Below are 15068 nucleotides of genomic sequence, written 5' to 3'. Positions count from 1 at the left end.
CCCAGCCACCTGCCTTAAGTGCGCAGTCTTTCCCCTTCGGAAGATCTTTTTGTAAGATTAGACTGTGAGGACAGGGAGTATTTGCAGGTTGCAAATGAATCTTCTCTTTCTGGTTAAAATCTCAAGAGACTGTGAAGTTAGTTATTCCATGAGAAGGTAAACTTTAATGCAGAGATAGCCTCCTGTATATAAAAAAGTACATGTTGGTGAAGTGTCTTTAAAATTGCTGTATAAACAGGCCAAACTGTTTTGTTGCCATAATGCTTATTTTCCTGTTTACACATTAAATTCTTATAAAACAAAGTTGTGTCCTTTTGTTTTATAGGAACATGGCTTATTTTGAACCTACTTATGTTTGAGAAAACGGATTTAATACTTTATGTAGTAAAAAACTTTTTATTGAGCAAGCATGACAGTTACCAAATATTCTTGAATAAACCACTCAGAAAGAAAGAAACCACTCAGAATAAACCACCTAGAAAGAAAACTCTAGGTGATTAAAGTCATGTTAACAAATTAAGAGATTTGGCAGACAGTGTAATATTAGTATGATCACTGGTATCATGAACTGACTTACAGTGGATGGAGGAGAATGCTAAGATATTTGGAAGATCTTGTTAACCTTTCCATCCCCACCACATCCAGATGTACAGTGTCAATGGTTTTGCCTTAATATGCCTAAAGGCTCTGCAGTTAGTAAAAACTTTTTATTAAAAAATGAGTTTAAATACAATTCTAAGGGGAAAAAAAGAATTACATCACAAATTCCTCCATTAAATAAATAAAAACTTCCAATTTTTTTCAATTCTTTTTGCTACCAGTAATTTTGAAATATATCCTTAAGTGGAAAGATGGTCTCATGATAAAATTTACATATAGAGCATTTTGCAAATATGTGACCCACAGCTTGCTAAGCAGCCATGGACCGTGCCTTTTAAAGTCTTCTTCCCTGGTATCGAAGAATATCCAAAGAACATCCATCTGAAATTTGTTTTCGTTTATGTCCTATAAATAATCCAGTGGATTTTATTTCTGTATAACAAGGGGGAAATATGAACTGGTAAACCTTTGGCAATTCTATCCACCTTACACAGTATCTCTACATCAAATAGTTTGAAAGAAGAGGAGAAACGGTTTGCTTTTATTCAATTAAATTCACCAGCTTCCATTTTAGACTGAATAATAAAATAGAAACTTTATTACATTTGCGTATCTTTTAAAATATGAAAAATAAGGGCAGAAAGTTTTAAAAACCAGTTTTACAGGTGTACATGCTAACAATGTTCTGCAATTCCATTTTGCCTTTGTATAAAATACATTATACAAAAGATTTATAGTATCTGCATACATAAAAAGAATTAAATAAAGCATTCAGATATTTCTGTGATCTAACAGTGCAATATGCACATACTTGGAAGAAAAAACTGATTTCCTGAGCAACGTTGCTGTAATTCAAAGTAAGAATGACACCCATCATAATGCACCATTTAAATAGACTTCTAAAAATTCTACCTTTACCCTGTAACGCTTTGACTGGATCCTTGCTTCATGATATTTCTGAAACATCCTTCATATTCCCAAGTAGGTAATTTTAGAAATAGATACCTTAAAAAGTACTAATTAGTAAGTAGTGGTTCATTTAAAGAATTCTTCTTGCTGAACAAGCAAGTAGAGTCCAGAAAAAGAAAAGCTTTAAAAATCACAAAGTCCTTTGGAAAAGTTCATTTAACATTAGTCTTCTTTCTAATTCTAATGTGGTCAGCAGACTGTATAATCCATTTTACCCTATCTTTTGAAGAGATGACTCCCATAATTTTCTAGGAGTAGGATGGCAAAAACTTTCAGTGGCATTCGATAGTTCAAAACAACTTTAACCATTTGCACCCAGCCTTAAAAAAAAATAATCTGCCCTAAAAATAGCAGATTTTTCTTCACTTAACAACTCCAAGTTGTTAAGTGAACCAAATGCAATGATTCACAACTGTTAGCATATATATAACATATATACCTTCCAATGTAAAGCATCCAGGTAAATTCAAATAAGAGTTTCAGCACAATTAAAATCCACAATATCAAATAACTCTTATTAAGTTTTACAAAGTAATTATTTGCTACAAATTTTGATGTATATTAGTACTTTTTAAAAGGTAACATTATTCTAGATTTATTAAATGCTTAAGAAATTTTTTTAAAAATGACCATTAAAGATTAGAATATAAAATTCTATATATATGATATATATAGAATTATACAGAATTCAAATATATAGAAAAAGGAAACTGCCTGATTGTGTCATAAGGATATGTTATATTTCCTTCGTGAAACAGGACACACTGCAAGACAAAAATGGTTTTTAATCAAGTACATAGTACACTTAACTACTTTAAGTTACTTATTTTGGAAATCAGACCTATCACAATTTCAAAGTAGCACTAGCAAAAAGGAATCACTGCTCTGTAATTTCATCAATTTGATGTAAACAAAGTTCTTCCTTCTACCCTAAAATAATCTAATCCATTTTTCTTCCCTAAAACTTGATTTTTCAGCAGGCGTAATAAATACAATGTAAACTGACCAAGTTAACACTGAACATAAATTAGAAAGATCATACATTTTTTTCAAGATGCCAAGGCACATTAAAACAATTTTTAAAATTCCAAACTAAAAGAGTTACTCAAAAAATGATTTTGCTACAACTTCCATATTAACACTTTTCATTGTCTAAGGTCCTCTGATACATGCAAGAGCTTTAACGTTTGACTTCTCTGTCCTGTCTTTTTATACTTTTCTCCTGAAAGTACATGAAACCTCATTTACCATATGTATTTATTCACCCCCCCTTTTTAAAATCAATATTGGAGTTGGAAATATAAAACGACTGATCAAAACTTGAAACATTAAAAATTAGGAAATAATGCCCAGAAAATGAGGTGGTATTATATAACTTAAGGTACATACTTTATTATACACAAAACAGACAATCCAGACTCCACCAAATCTTTCTTCTAATGAATCATTTTGGTTACATTTTTAAAACACATACTTTAAGAAATTAAATGATGGAAATCAGTATGTAAATGATGCCTATTTAGCCAGACTGTGTCTGATCCCCAGCAAATCTTAAGTAGCACTATCAAGCCCGTTCAACTGATCCACACACCTTGGCCTCTGTTCCCTCCCAATTTGATGCTAGAGTTCAGAGGGAAAAAAAGGTCTAAGTTGGACATTTTCTCTTTGAAAAATATAGGCTAACGGATCAATAATTTGTCTGTTATTGTTAATGCAAAAGGTCTCCTGCACCTTTCCTTTTGCTTAATGAACCACTTTCTCCAACAGACCTGAGGCAGCCAATGAAAATCTGTTTTAACCCTATGAAGTTTTGCTTGATGGTGAAGGTGGAGACGGATTTATATGGCCTATGAATCCCATTGGACCATCTGAAATAATCCTTAATTTTAATTCTAAAAATTGTATTAGCTTACTTAAAGTAATATTATAAGGCATTAAATGCAATTAAGGCATGTTACTGCATGTAACACAGCAACAACTTATCACAGTATGTAATAATGCTAATTTGTATAACACTTTTCATTAAAGAGTTACAAAAGTGCTTTCAAATAACAGAGGCAAATATAATCACTTAAAAAACAGAAGCAGAGGCAGCAAGCTTTAAGAGACAAAGATTACTTTTAGGTCTTGACTTAATCCAGTGTTCTAGTGACCAAATGGCAACTTCCTAACCATAACACATTATTTTGGGGGCTTATAAATTTTATTTTGCCTAATATAGTTAACATTAATAACCTTAAACCAAAAAATAATTACTTGAAAAATAAAATTTAAACATAACCAGGCTTGAATTAAAAAAATGATGCATTTTCCAAGTTAGGAACTTCCTAGACCAGTATTTAAATTCATTTTTCCTTTAAGCATTGATACAACAGATACAGATTTACAACTCTCAGTATCAACAATATCTCGATAGCAACTGTAAGAATTTATACTCAATCTATTTGTAACTGGCTCCCAAAAAAAGGGTGGAAAATAAAAGCATCTTCATCTCCCTAACTCCTGCCTTTAAAGTGGTTATTCAATATAACTGATTCACCACACTCCAGATACACATGATCATTAACACTGTAATTATGAGCTATTTGCTATGTTTTGTGTTGAGCAGCAGGTGGCTGAGAATCTTGACGATACAGTTTATGATCATGTTGGCCAAAGGGTATTCCTTTAGTTGGACCAATTCCATTTTCCACTTCTCTCTGTTGTGATGGGGGTGTCACTCCTGAATGCAAATGTGAAGAATCCATTGTTGAATGGTGACTAACATCCACTTTAGCTAAAATTTCATAATACAGCAAATAAAATACTGGCGTTATTATACCTACTATCAACATTATCACTACAGCTGTCCACCACCCTATTCCCCAGTCCGCTCCATAATAAGGATCCTTACGTTGAATGTTTCTGTTATCAGGTTCAAAATGTATTTGTTGTGCTGTTAAAGCAGATACCACCTCATTAAGGTTCTCTCTTTTGGTGTCTGTACATTTTACTATTTGTTCTATGTCTCGATCTACTTCTTTTAAAAAGTTATCAGCTGACTCACTGGAAGAAAGAGAATCATTAGCTGGCAAAATTTCCTGTTGTTCTGGAACATACTGCACAGATGAAGGACGTGAAGTCTGTCTTCCTTTTGGAGGATAAAGTGTTTCAGTCAATGAACTAAACTTTTTAACTGGAATTTTGATAGACCTAAGGGCAAAAAAGTCTTGGTCGCTGATGAGATTGTTAACCCTCTTGATATCTGCTACCTGTTTAAAAAAAAAAAAAAAATTTAACTGAATTCTCCAACAAAATAGAGATAACAATAGTCATTCATCCCAGTTACTTTTGGAAGGGAAAAAATAAAAAGTGGAGCTTAATTATTAGCAGTATTAAGTTATCATACCTAGAGAGACTTTATTTTGTGGATAACAGTTCTACACCACTTTTAATCTACCAGTCTTGGGAAATCACTAATTACTTTTTATTATCACCCATGTACTATTAACACTAATACTAGGTATTTAAGTAGATTCTGGGATCCTTTGATATTTCTCTTTGTACATCATGCACAAATATCACACTTTCTGTTGTTTGTAAACAATTTGGGAAGGAAGGATTACAAATATTTATGTTCTTTCTTCCAGTCTGGCAATTAAAGTGTAGGCATATGTCAACTTACCCAACTAAAACTACCGTATTTTATCAAAACTCAGATGCCATCAACTCTAAGATGTGCCATTATTTACATATCATTAAGGGGAAAAAAAAAACACACCAAATATTGAGGATATCACCATTCCAATTTCAAAGATGTTAAAATGTGCGAAAAAACATGCACCTGAGAACTGATAACATAAATTATCTCCCTCACTTGTCTTCTGATGACATTTTTCCTGAACTTCTCAGTGTTCATGCATTGTTCAATTACCGCCAAGATCAGTCATTATTTATAAGCTTTCCCTATATATTATATGGTCTTCGGCTTGTCTGTATATCCTATCCAACTGCCACTGTCAAGAGGGAAAGCATGGGAGTATTTCTCAGATTACCAATTATAATGATAAGCTCTCCCACCATCTTTAAGTGATTAGTCCTGTTCATGATTTCCATCAATGCTTTAACCTAAGCCCTGATTTATCACATGATTGATGTCAGGCAAAGTGAGTCTAGGATAAAACTTTTCTGGCTTGGTCAACTCAATGGATAATGATGCCACTTACTAAGATATGAACACTCTGGAGGGAGAAAAGAAAATACAGATTTTATACCTGTTGACTTTGAGATGGCTGAAATATCTAAGTGGAAGCTATCCAACAGACAGTTATGTCTGAAATTTGGAAGAATAATCTCAGGAAGAAATACAGGTTTGTGGATTACCAGCAAAAATGGTAACTGAAGTCACAAGAGTAGACAGATTCACTAAAAAAGACTGGGAGAAAAAGGTGACATATGAAAGATCTCTGAGAAATGCCAACATTTGAGGGGTATACTGAATAAGAGAAATCTACAAAAGAGATTAGAAAGAGTGGCTAAGGGGTGCCTGGCTGGTTTAATCAGGAGAGCATGCAACACTTCATCTCAGGGTTTTGAGTTCGAGCCCCATGTTGGGTACAGAAATTAAACTTCAAAATAAAATTTAAAAAGAAAAAAGATAAAAGAGTGGCCAAGAGAGCAATATATGATGGTGGTTAAAAGTATGGACTATCTGGGTTTGAAAGACAGCTCTGAAAACTTTCTAGCTGTATGATTTGGGGCAAGTTGTTTAACCTCTCTGCAATTCAGTGTCCACATATGTAAAATGTCAGTAGTAACACTACCTACCATATAGGGTTTTGCAAAGATTAATAAATTAAAACATATGAACATTTAGAAGAGTGATATATAGTGTGTTATAACAGCTATAACATTTAATATTTATATTTAATATATTTAGTATAATTAAATATTACTAGCAGAAAAATCAGAAAGATGCAAAATCAAAGGAGGTCAAACAAAGAGGGTTTTTAGGAGGGAGTGATGAACTGATCAACTGCATATTCCTGATCAAGTCCACTGAAGAATGAAGATTCCTGGAAAAATCAATTCCCTGGAAGTGTACATGTGAGAGGAAGATGGAGAGAGGACTAAGGAGTAACTAGATGAGACATTAAAGAAAAAGGGTGCTTTCAAATTTTACAACCTCAAGACTGTTTTTTTCCTTAAGGCAAATGAAGACTCATTAACAAACCCTATTCTCTTTAAATGTTCATTTGTTTGGTACTGTCTATTCTGACTAACAACTATTCCATGCTCTTTCTGAACCAGGCTTCCAAGTTTTAGTAGTATACCTAGATTCTCACTCTGAATATCCCTATGTCTTCTTTTATACTAACTTTCCTTGGTTGCATTTAGGATTCCAAACTTGGACTTTCTGTCCTCTTGTCACTGTTTGTATGACAGGCATGTTTTTAATAATTTCTAAAACTAAGTATTTATAAGAGGAATACAGCACTAAGTACTCTATTTTTAAGGTGATAAATCCTTTTGTAAGGTTTATCCTTTTTGCTGGTTGAGCTCCTGGCAAAGGGAGCACTGCTTAACTCCCTAACTCTATTATATCCATTTTCCCTACTGTAGACAATGCCTTCTTTCCCCTAATGTTAAGCTAACCGCCCTTTCATCATTCTTCATTTTAAATGAGGAATCAGCTGATACATCTTGTGAATACCCCCAAATGATTTTCTGTAAACCTCTCTAGCCTTACTACACATATTTTAGTCCAAGCCCTAATCATCTTCACTTGAATTATTCCACTAATCTCTTTATTGGGTCCCCTCCAACTCACCAGCAGGTTTCCCTACCATTTTGCAGCACTCCTTTAAACCTTATAATGATGTTCTTACTACACAGACCAAACTTTTCCTCAGTTATCTCAAAGTGCTTCTACCCATCAGTCTATGCCACTCATTTCTGGAACACCTATTAAATTTCATCTGTTGTTCCCCTTATTTTCTCCTTCCACATCACTGTCGTATACCTTTCTCCTCGTATACTCATATAGTCATATACTTTTTCCTTTTCAGCTCATTGGAAATATGACCTATTTTTAATCATTCAGATGGCATTTCAAAATTCTCTTCTTCTAAGACAATTTATCAGGTTCGTTAAGGGGAAACCCATGTCTTTCTCTAATAAAGCTACTGGACCACACTCTCTCTTGGGACCTCCAGCTTGATAATTATAGCCTTGCCCCTAATTTTAAATCTTGATTACTTTCTAAAGCAAATTCTGTAACTTATTTCTTTACTTTCTAAAGCACATGCTGTAACTTCTCTACAGACATGTATTCACATGGTTATTTACACTAAAAAATGAAATCAGATCTACTATGACCTAATAATAAATGGTGTTGCAAAAAAAAAAAAAAAACCAAAATCCAGTTCTTCTTACATCAAGAAATGCGTTTCAATAAAATACTTTATTAAATTTTTAAATAAAAATTTGTCATATCTGTTTTGATCTACTGAAGTGCAGTAATTATTCAGAGAAAAATAATACACAGAACTTCATGGTCACAGGAAATTTTTTAAAATTCAATTTAAATTTACATATACTTGTATAAATAAATTTATAAATATGTATGTTTCTATTGCAGAGAACTGTAACAGGTAACCAATAAAAAGCTTTCAAGTACAAAAATATAATACATTATGAAAGATTGTGGGGGGAGGATGAAAATATAAGGAGAAAAAGGAATGATAAAAATTTCACGTTATAAAAAAAGCGCATATGGGGCGCCTGGGTGGCTCAGTCGGTTAACATCTCTGACTCTTGGTTTTAGCTCAGGTCATGATCTCAGGGGTCATGAGATAGAGACCAATGTTGGCATCTGTGCTCAGCAGCAAGTGAAGGTTTTCTCTCCCCCTCTCCCTCTGCCCCTCCCCCCACTTGTGCACGCTAAAATAAACAAATCTTTTTTTTTTTTTTTTGAAGTGCATATAAAGAGTAGTCTAACAGTCGTATTTTTAAATATTAATACTGGCAACATTCTGGAAATTATATCCTTTAAGTCATTAGGAAGTATTTAAGCTCACTTTAAAATGTGCAAGGAAATACACAATATATACATTTCAAAATTCTACTGGGAGTATGAGAACAAAAAGTTTGAAAAATGTTCTAACAGTTTCTGGATCAATATGTTTACATGAAAAGATTCCATATTAAAGATGCAAGATGGACATAATAATAAAGATATATAATAGGTTTAAACAGAGTTTAATATTATTAAAATAAAAAATATACCTTTCATTCTACCTATCAATCCTACTTTTGGGAATCTATTCCACAGAAATAAAGGTACCACCATTTGCCCCCTGCTCATGTTCATGCTCTAATAAATAAATAAATAAAATCTTTTAAAAAATAAAAACAAAATCAACAGCCCAAGTATTTTATATATAACATATATAAATATTCATATTTATGTGTTACATATATGTATATTGGGTTTTTTTAAGATTTTATTTATTTACTTGATAGAGAAAGTGAGAGGGCACAGGCAGCGGGAGAGGCAGAGCGAGAAGGAGAACCAGGCTCCCGACTGAGCAGGGAGCCTGATGCAGGGCTCAATCCCAGGACTCTGGGATCATGACCCAAGCAGAGGGCAGATGCTTAATTGACTGAGCCACCCAGGTGCCCCATATGTATAGTGTTTTTATAAGCACAAAAAAGGTATGGAAAAAAACACACCAAAGTGTGTTATTTCAGGAAGCTGATGCAGAGAAAAACTTTTCCTTATGTATTTCTATATTCTCTTACAACTTGAGTATGGAGAAAAGATAACACATCTGGGTGTTTTTCATTACTGACAACAGAATCATGGATTTAGAAATAAACAGAAATTCAAGGATTCACTTAAAAGTGTAAAAAGTTAACAGCTACCAACATAATACAGATTTCTATGGAAAGAAAGGGAAAAGGAAGATAAAAGAGCACAGAACTTATTTCAGTTTGTGCTAATGAACAAATTATTTTGGACAGCATTATGCAAAATCAAATGAAAACTTACCGTACAACAGTACTGAAGGGCTATTGCATTTAAAGTATCTCCTTCCTGTATATCTTTTGTTAATACTATAATGTCATCAAGTCTATCTCTTGATGTACTTCTTCGGATTTTCTCTTTTCCTCTGGAGCGAAGCTCATACACTTCAGCATCCTCCTCCAAAACATCACTGTCTGTACAATTTCCAAACGCATGTACTTGACCACTTGAATGAACTCCTGGAAGAGGAAAACTACGATTCTGATGTCTCCCTGCCATGTCCAAATCTGAAGGGGAAAGAAGGCAGAGAAAACTTTGGCATGTACCTGACCGTTTACTTGAGTTACATAAATCTTACATTCAGGACACTTTTTTTTTAATGACTTTGGTTATTTAAAAATTTAGGTTGAAGTTTTACAGATGTTAAAGTGCAATTAATGTATCTGGCAGTAGAGACAAGGGGGCAGGGGGAAGAGGTAATCCGTTCTTATAGACCATATATCACAAAACGTGGGCGTGATAAACCTTTTCGCAAAAGTAAATTGCTATTTTTTTAAGGTCAAAAAACTAAGCTCCACTTATTCCGAGTATGTGAATAAAATTAGGAAATATTTTTGTATTATGTATTAAAAACCTGTGATTGTATATGTACAATTTATAATTCTGATGGAATCAAAGTATGTTTTATATATACAAACACAACACTTTAATGAACCCAAATATTCTGGCTTGTTCTGCATTTTAAGTGCATGTGGGATTGAAATATCTTTCGTACTACCTCCCTACCTCCCTGTATCACACTGACTTCAGTATTTTTTTTTTACTTCAGTATTTTATATCTAGTGCCTTCTATATAGGTCATAATTTTGCCCTCAACCAGGGATTCTTTTTTTTTTTTTTTTTTTTTTAGATTTTATTTATTTATTTGACAGAGAGACAGCCAGTTAGAGAGGGAGCACAGCAGGGGGAGTGTGAGAGGAAGAAGCAGGCTCCCGGCGGGGGAGCCTGATGTGGGGCTCGATCCCAGAACCCTGGGATCACGCCCTGAGCCGAAGGCAGACGCTTAACGACTGCGCCACGCAGGCGCCCCACAACCAGGGATTCTTATTCCTTAGAAGCTTTTCACCAACCTTTATCAAAGTCCTCATCCAACTCAATTTATGGACCATAAAGATTTAAAGAGATTTAGGTCACTACATTCATTTCTACTTCAGAAAAGACACTCTAAGACTGAACACTGACTTAAGCTAAAAGCATACATCAATAAATACTTTTTGTTTACTTGCATATGCACTCTCCACTCATCAGGTTGACCTGTTCTCATTAAAAACAAACAAAACAGAAACACATAAAAACTAATCCCACATTCCCACTGCTAGCTTCACATTGTTTACATAAGAAAGGATAGTAGATTGCTTTCAGTTATTGTCAAAGATGGAAAGAAGTAGACAAGTAGTAAAAAGCATTTTGGAGATAAAATATTTAAGACTTCATACTGTGACTTAGGTATGAAGAGAGGTAGGAAGTTAAGGATCATGTCAAGATCTCTGATTTGCATCACTGAGTAAATGGTTATGCCATTCTCCAGAATACGGAACACTAGAAGAAAAGCCGGGGGCAGGGGCGCTGGACTATGATTACAAATTCCTCTAAGACGGCCCCAAAGAATGTCAAATAACCAAGTGGGCTATACAGTCAAATTCAGAAAGGGTTAGAAATATAATTTCATGGCTCATGTGCATAGGGAGAAACCGAAACTACGTGGGTGTAGATGAGATTACCTAAAGAAAGTACAGAATAAGGGGCCAAGCCTGAGCCTTGAAGAATTGCTACATTTGGTATCCGAGTGAAGGAAAATCAGCCTGCAAAGAAGCTAAAAGGGATATTCAGAAGAGGAAGAAACCATCAAAACACTGTGTCATGGGGGCGCCTGGGTGGCACAGCGGTTAAGCGTCTGCCTTCCGCTCAGGGCGTGATCTCGGCGTTGTGAGATCGAGCCCCACATCGGGCTCTTCTGCTATGAGCCTGCTTCTTCCTCTCCCACTCCCCCTGCTTGTGTTCCCTCTCTCGCTGGCTGTCTCTATCTCTGTCAAATAAATAAATAAATAAAATCTTTAAAAAAAAAAAAAAACAAACAAACACTGCGTCGTGGAAGGCAAGCCCAAATGGTGTCTTTTTTTTTTTTTTAAGATATTTATTTTTTTGTCAGAGAGAGAGAGAGAAAGAGCACACAAGCAGGGGGAGCAACAGGCAGAGGGAGAAGCAGGCTCCCCACTGAACAAGGAGCCTGATGCTGAACTCGATCCCAGGACCCTGCGATCATGACCTGAGCTTATGAAGGCAGACGCTTAACCAGTTGAGCCACCCAGGCATCCCTCAAATGATGTCTTAAAGAAGTACTTAGTTCGGTTGTAAATTCTACAGACAAATACCAAGTAAAAAAGAGAAACAAAAACCCTCCAAAAGTCTGAATTTGTAATACGGATGACAACAGATTACATTCTGTATGTAGGCACATACGTATATAACTTATGAACTATTTCATATCATTGAATCCAACCCCTGAAAACCACTTTCTGACCCTGCTCTACAACACTGCAATGCTTTAAAAACTCAAGGGTTTTTCTATTAGGATAACATGGACAACTAATAACTATATATTAAGTAGACTATTTCACCCATCCCTACCCTCTCAGGTGCTACTATTTATTACCATGAACTGTGATTCCTAAATTCACAGCCACCAAACTAAAGAAAGCTATCCACATCTTTCATCTCTAAATCAGTTTTAAAGTCCTGGTCACACCTATTTCTTCATGGAGTTCTAACCAAGTGACAACTCTAAGTTAAAATTTAAAGGTTAATCTTGTTTTAATACCATAATAAACTAAAGACGCTTTATTTTTAAATCTCAAAAAGTTAAAAAAGTATCTCACTTTCACCTAAAATAGATAATAGTTTTATTTCCACTTGTTTAACCAAGCTTTTTCTATCTTGTGTTTTTAGTGCAGGAAATGTCTGTGGATTCGTGGGCAAAATTTTATACTATGTACATTTTTCTGTGGGGAATATTTGTTTTCCTGTTGAGATGGGGTCCACGTTTTAAAAATTTAAGAACCACTTAATATACAGCAATTTACATGTGGCTATACTGACCCATTTAGATTCTTTCCCCCAATAATTTGTTCTTAGAACCCCAAACTGGCTTAGAACAGCTGAAATTCACTGAGCAATGCCCAAAGCCATTTCATGTATTTATGTCAAACCTTTTCCATGGTACATTGCTAAATAATATGTAAAGACTAGAACTTCATCTCCCTATCTCTTCACTCTCCGTGTAATGAAATGCAGGCAGCAGAATACCACAAACTGGATATTGTTTTTGAATAATCAAGAATTGGTTGTGCCTCCAGTCCAAATGGAAAGCTAGACTCTGGCCCAAGCAGATAATTATCTAAACCAACCATACAGAGATTAGAAAGTACACTGTATTCAAGTCATCTGGCTCAATTTTCTTCAACCAGTCTTAATTCTTAGAGTAGGAAAAAAGCACGAAACNNNCTTAAGAAAACTGAAAAAAGGCTGCACGCTATCTAGATTACAAACAGTCGCAATAATTACCACTGGATACGTTGTTAAGGCATTCATCAGCTCACTCTAACTGAAAATGGTTTCCCAAACACCTTCATAATTTGTAGTAACTGTTGTTGGGTGTTTCGCTTTGCCTTTCCTTAAGCAGAAAGCAATAAAAGGGCCATAGGGCACAACCTAGTTCAGCACTGCGATAGTATCTCAAGGACTGTATCCGCCACGACCAATTCAGTTTTTAAAAACTTTAAGTTCCCTCCCTCTCCATTCCACACACCTAGTTTTTTATTTCCCTGTTTATTCCCCGCAGTGATCTCGGATTTTTATGCTACACCATCACACTTGGACGGTGCGGACGAGACATTTATTCAACACAATAAGTTGTGGGGAAAATATAGTGCTTAGGTTGTAACTGCGTTGATCCGGGAATACGGCAGGTAGGAGTACTTCCTCTGAGCCTCAGTTTCCTCGAAGTGTAACGAGGGGCTTCAGTGGGGTTGGTCGCGAAGGTCTCCCCTGCCTCGGGGTCTCCTCCATGCAAAGGAGGGATGCGAACCCTGCCCGGCCGCCCCGGCTACACCTGAGGCCGAGGGTTCCCCATCATCTCCAGCGAGGGCGCAACTGGGGCCCGATCCCGCCGGCCGGGACCGAGACACCCCCCACCCAACTTCTCGCCGCCATCTTTACCTGTTCTGTTAGCAGCGGGGACGCAACAAGGAGCCGAGTGCCAGGCCCGCTGCCGCGGCTCCTGTCCCGGGCAAATTCATGACCAACCCTCCGTTTTTGGCTGCCCCCGTACTCTGCCGCCACCGCCGCCAACGTCTCCGCCTTCCGGGCCGTGCGCCGCCGCCACGTCCGCAAACCTGCCGTGCGTCATCGCGTCAAGTGGGCGGAGGTGGGAAGGAGTGGGGGGAGGAGGAGGAGGAGGAGGGCGGAGGTGGGAAGGGGCGGGGAAGGAGGCAGAGGGCGGGGACGCGAGGTGGAGACCAGACCCGGGAGCTTCCCAACCACTGGCCCACGTCCGGCGCGCAGTCGCAGGGATGCCGTCAGGAGTTCCAGCCCCGCCCCTGTCTCCTCCCCCTCTGACCCGCCCCTTCATCCCCGGGGGAGTATCTCCGACGGCGAAGTCCGCGTGCTAACCCCGTCTTGCGGGCTGCGCCTTTGTCCTTCGTACACACAGTGCTGGCAGACTGTCTAGAAAACACGCGGCAGTGGGGGGGATCGAGAGGAGGCACGTTCTTAAGGATTTGACGGGGGCTGTTGTACATTTCTTCTTGGTCTGCATCTGGAGGTTTCTGTAGGGTGGAGAAGGATGTCCAGAAGTTCAGCTATTGACATCCATGTTTTAGCAAATTGTACTATGCTTATTAGTTTTCCTGCTTGAAGCTTCTAGACTTGCAGAAGAGGCAAAATACTGGAAAGAAGTCCTTGGCTGGCGGGGTACGGTTGCTTGTCTTTGTGTTTATAGGTGAGGAAAGTGAGCCACCTAGAGTCGGGCCCTGGGAAATGTTTGCGCTCGGGCTTTGGTTCTCCGGCGTCCTATTCTCCAGGAGACAAGGCTGTCTACAAATTAAGTCGCTTGGTTTTGAAAATTAACTGAAAGTCACTGGTAGTCACGGTTAGGGTCTATGAGAGAAGTTTGTTAGATAACAAACTCATGACTTCATATATTATTTTTCTTAAATTTACTAAATGAGTATGATAATGTGTTTGAATTTATGTAAATGATGTAAAGCGTTTTAATGATGTGCCTAATGTTTCCTGATGTTGACGTTACAGACTTTGCACTTTGATGACTGTGCTGTCTTATGACGATGTACATGTTAGACCCAAACAGCCGGGAATGCAGGGTGCAGAGCACTTCTTTTCAGAACGTCTGAATATGTATGCATCATGAAGACCT

At 36.8% G+C, this 15068-nt stretch overlaps 1 protein-coding gene across 1 annotated transcript; it reads right to left on the bottom strand.

Moving 5' to 3' along the window:
- Positions 1-808: 808 nt before the first annotated feature.
- LYSMD3 (LysM domain containing 3) lies at positions 809-14034 on the bottom strand. The gene is made up of 3 exons (XM_040622098.1): positions 13853-14034; positions 9602-9864; positions 809-4820 (listed from the first exon to the last, which is right to left on the bottom strand). Exons 2-3 carry the CDS (start codon positions 9854-9856, stop codon positions 4158-4160), a joined length of 918 nt encoding a protein of 305 aa, XP_040478032.1. The 5' UTR covers positions 9857-9864; positions 13853-14034; the 3' UTR covers positions 809-4157.
- Between the last annotated feature and the right edge of the window lie 1034 nt (positions 14035-15068).

The sequence above is a fragment of the Ursus maritimus genome, unplaced genomic scaffold (genome assembly GCF_017311325.1).
Source record: "Ursus maritimus isolate PB19 unplaced genomic scaffold, ASM1731132v1 scaffold_5, whole genome shotgun sequence".
NCBI classification, from domain to species: Eukaryota; Metazoa; Chordata; class Mammalia; order Carnivora; family Ursidae; genus Ursus; species Ursus maritimus.
Note: the sequence above shows the minus strand (reverse complement) of the source record. Positions and strands in the feature narration are given on the sequence as shown.

Bases quoted from the DNA above. Each gene is read 5' to 3' on its own strand.
- LYSMD3 (XM_040622098.1), bottom strand. From the start codon at position 9,856: ATGGCAGGGAGACATCAGAATCGTAGTTTTCCTCTTCCAGGAGTTCAT. The intron at 4,821-9,601 runs GTAAGTTTTCAT...TTTTTTAAACAG, and splicing joins CCCTTCAGTACTGTTGTACG to GTAGCAGATATCAAGAGGGT.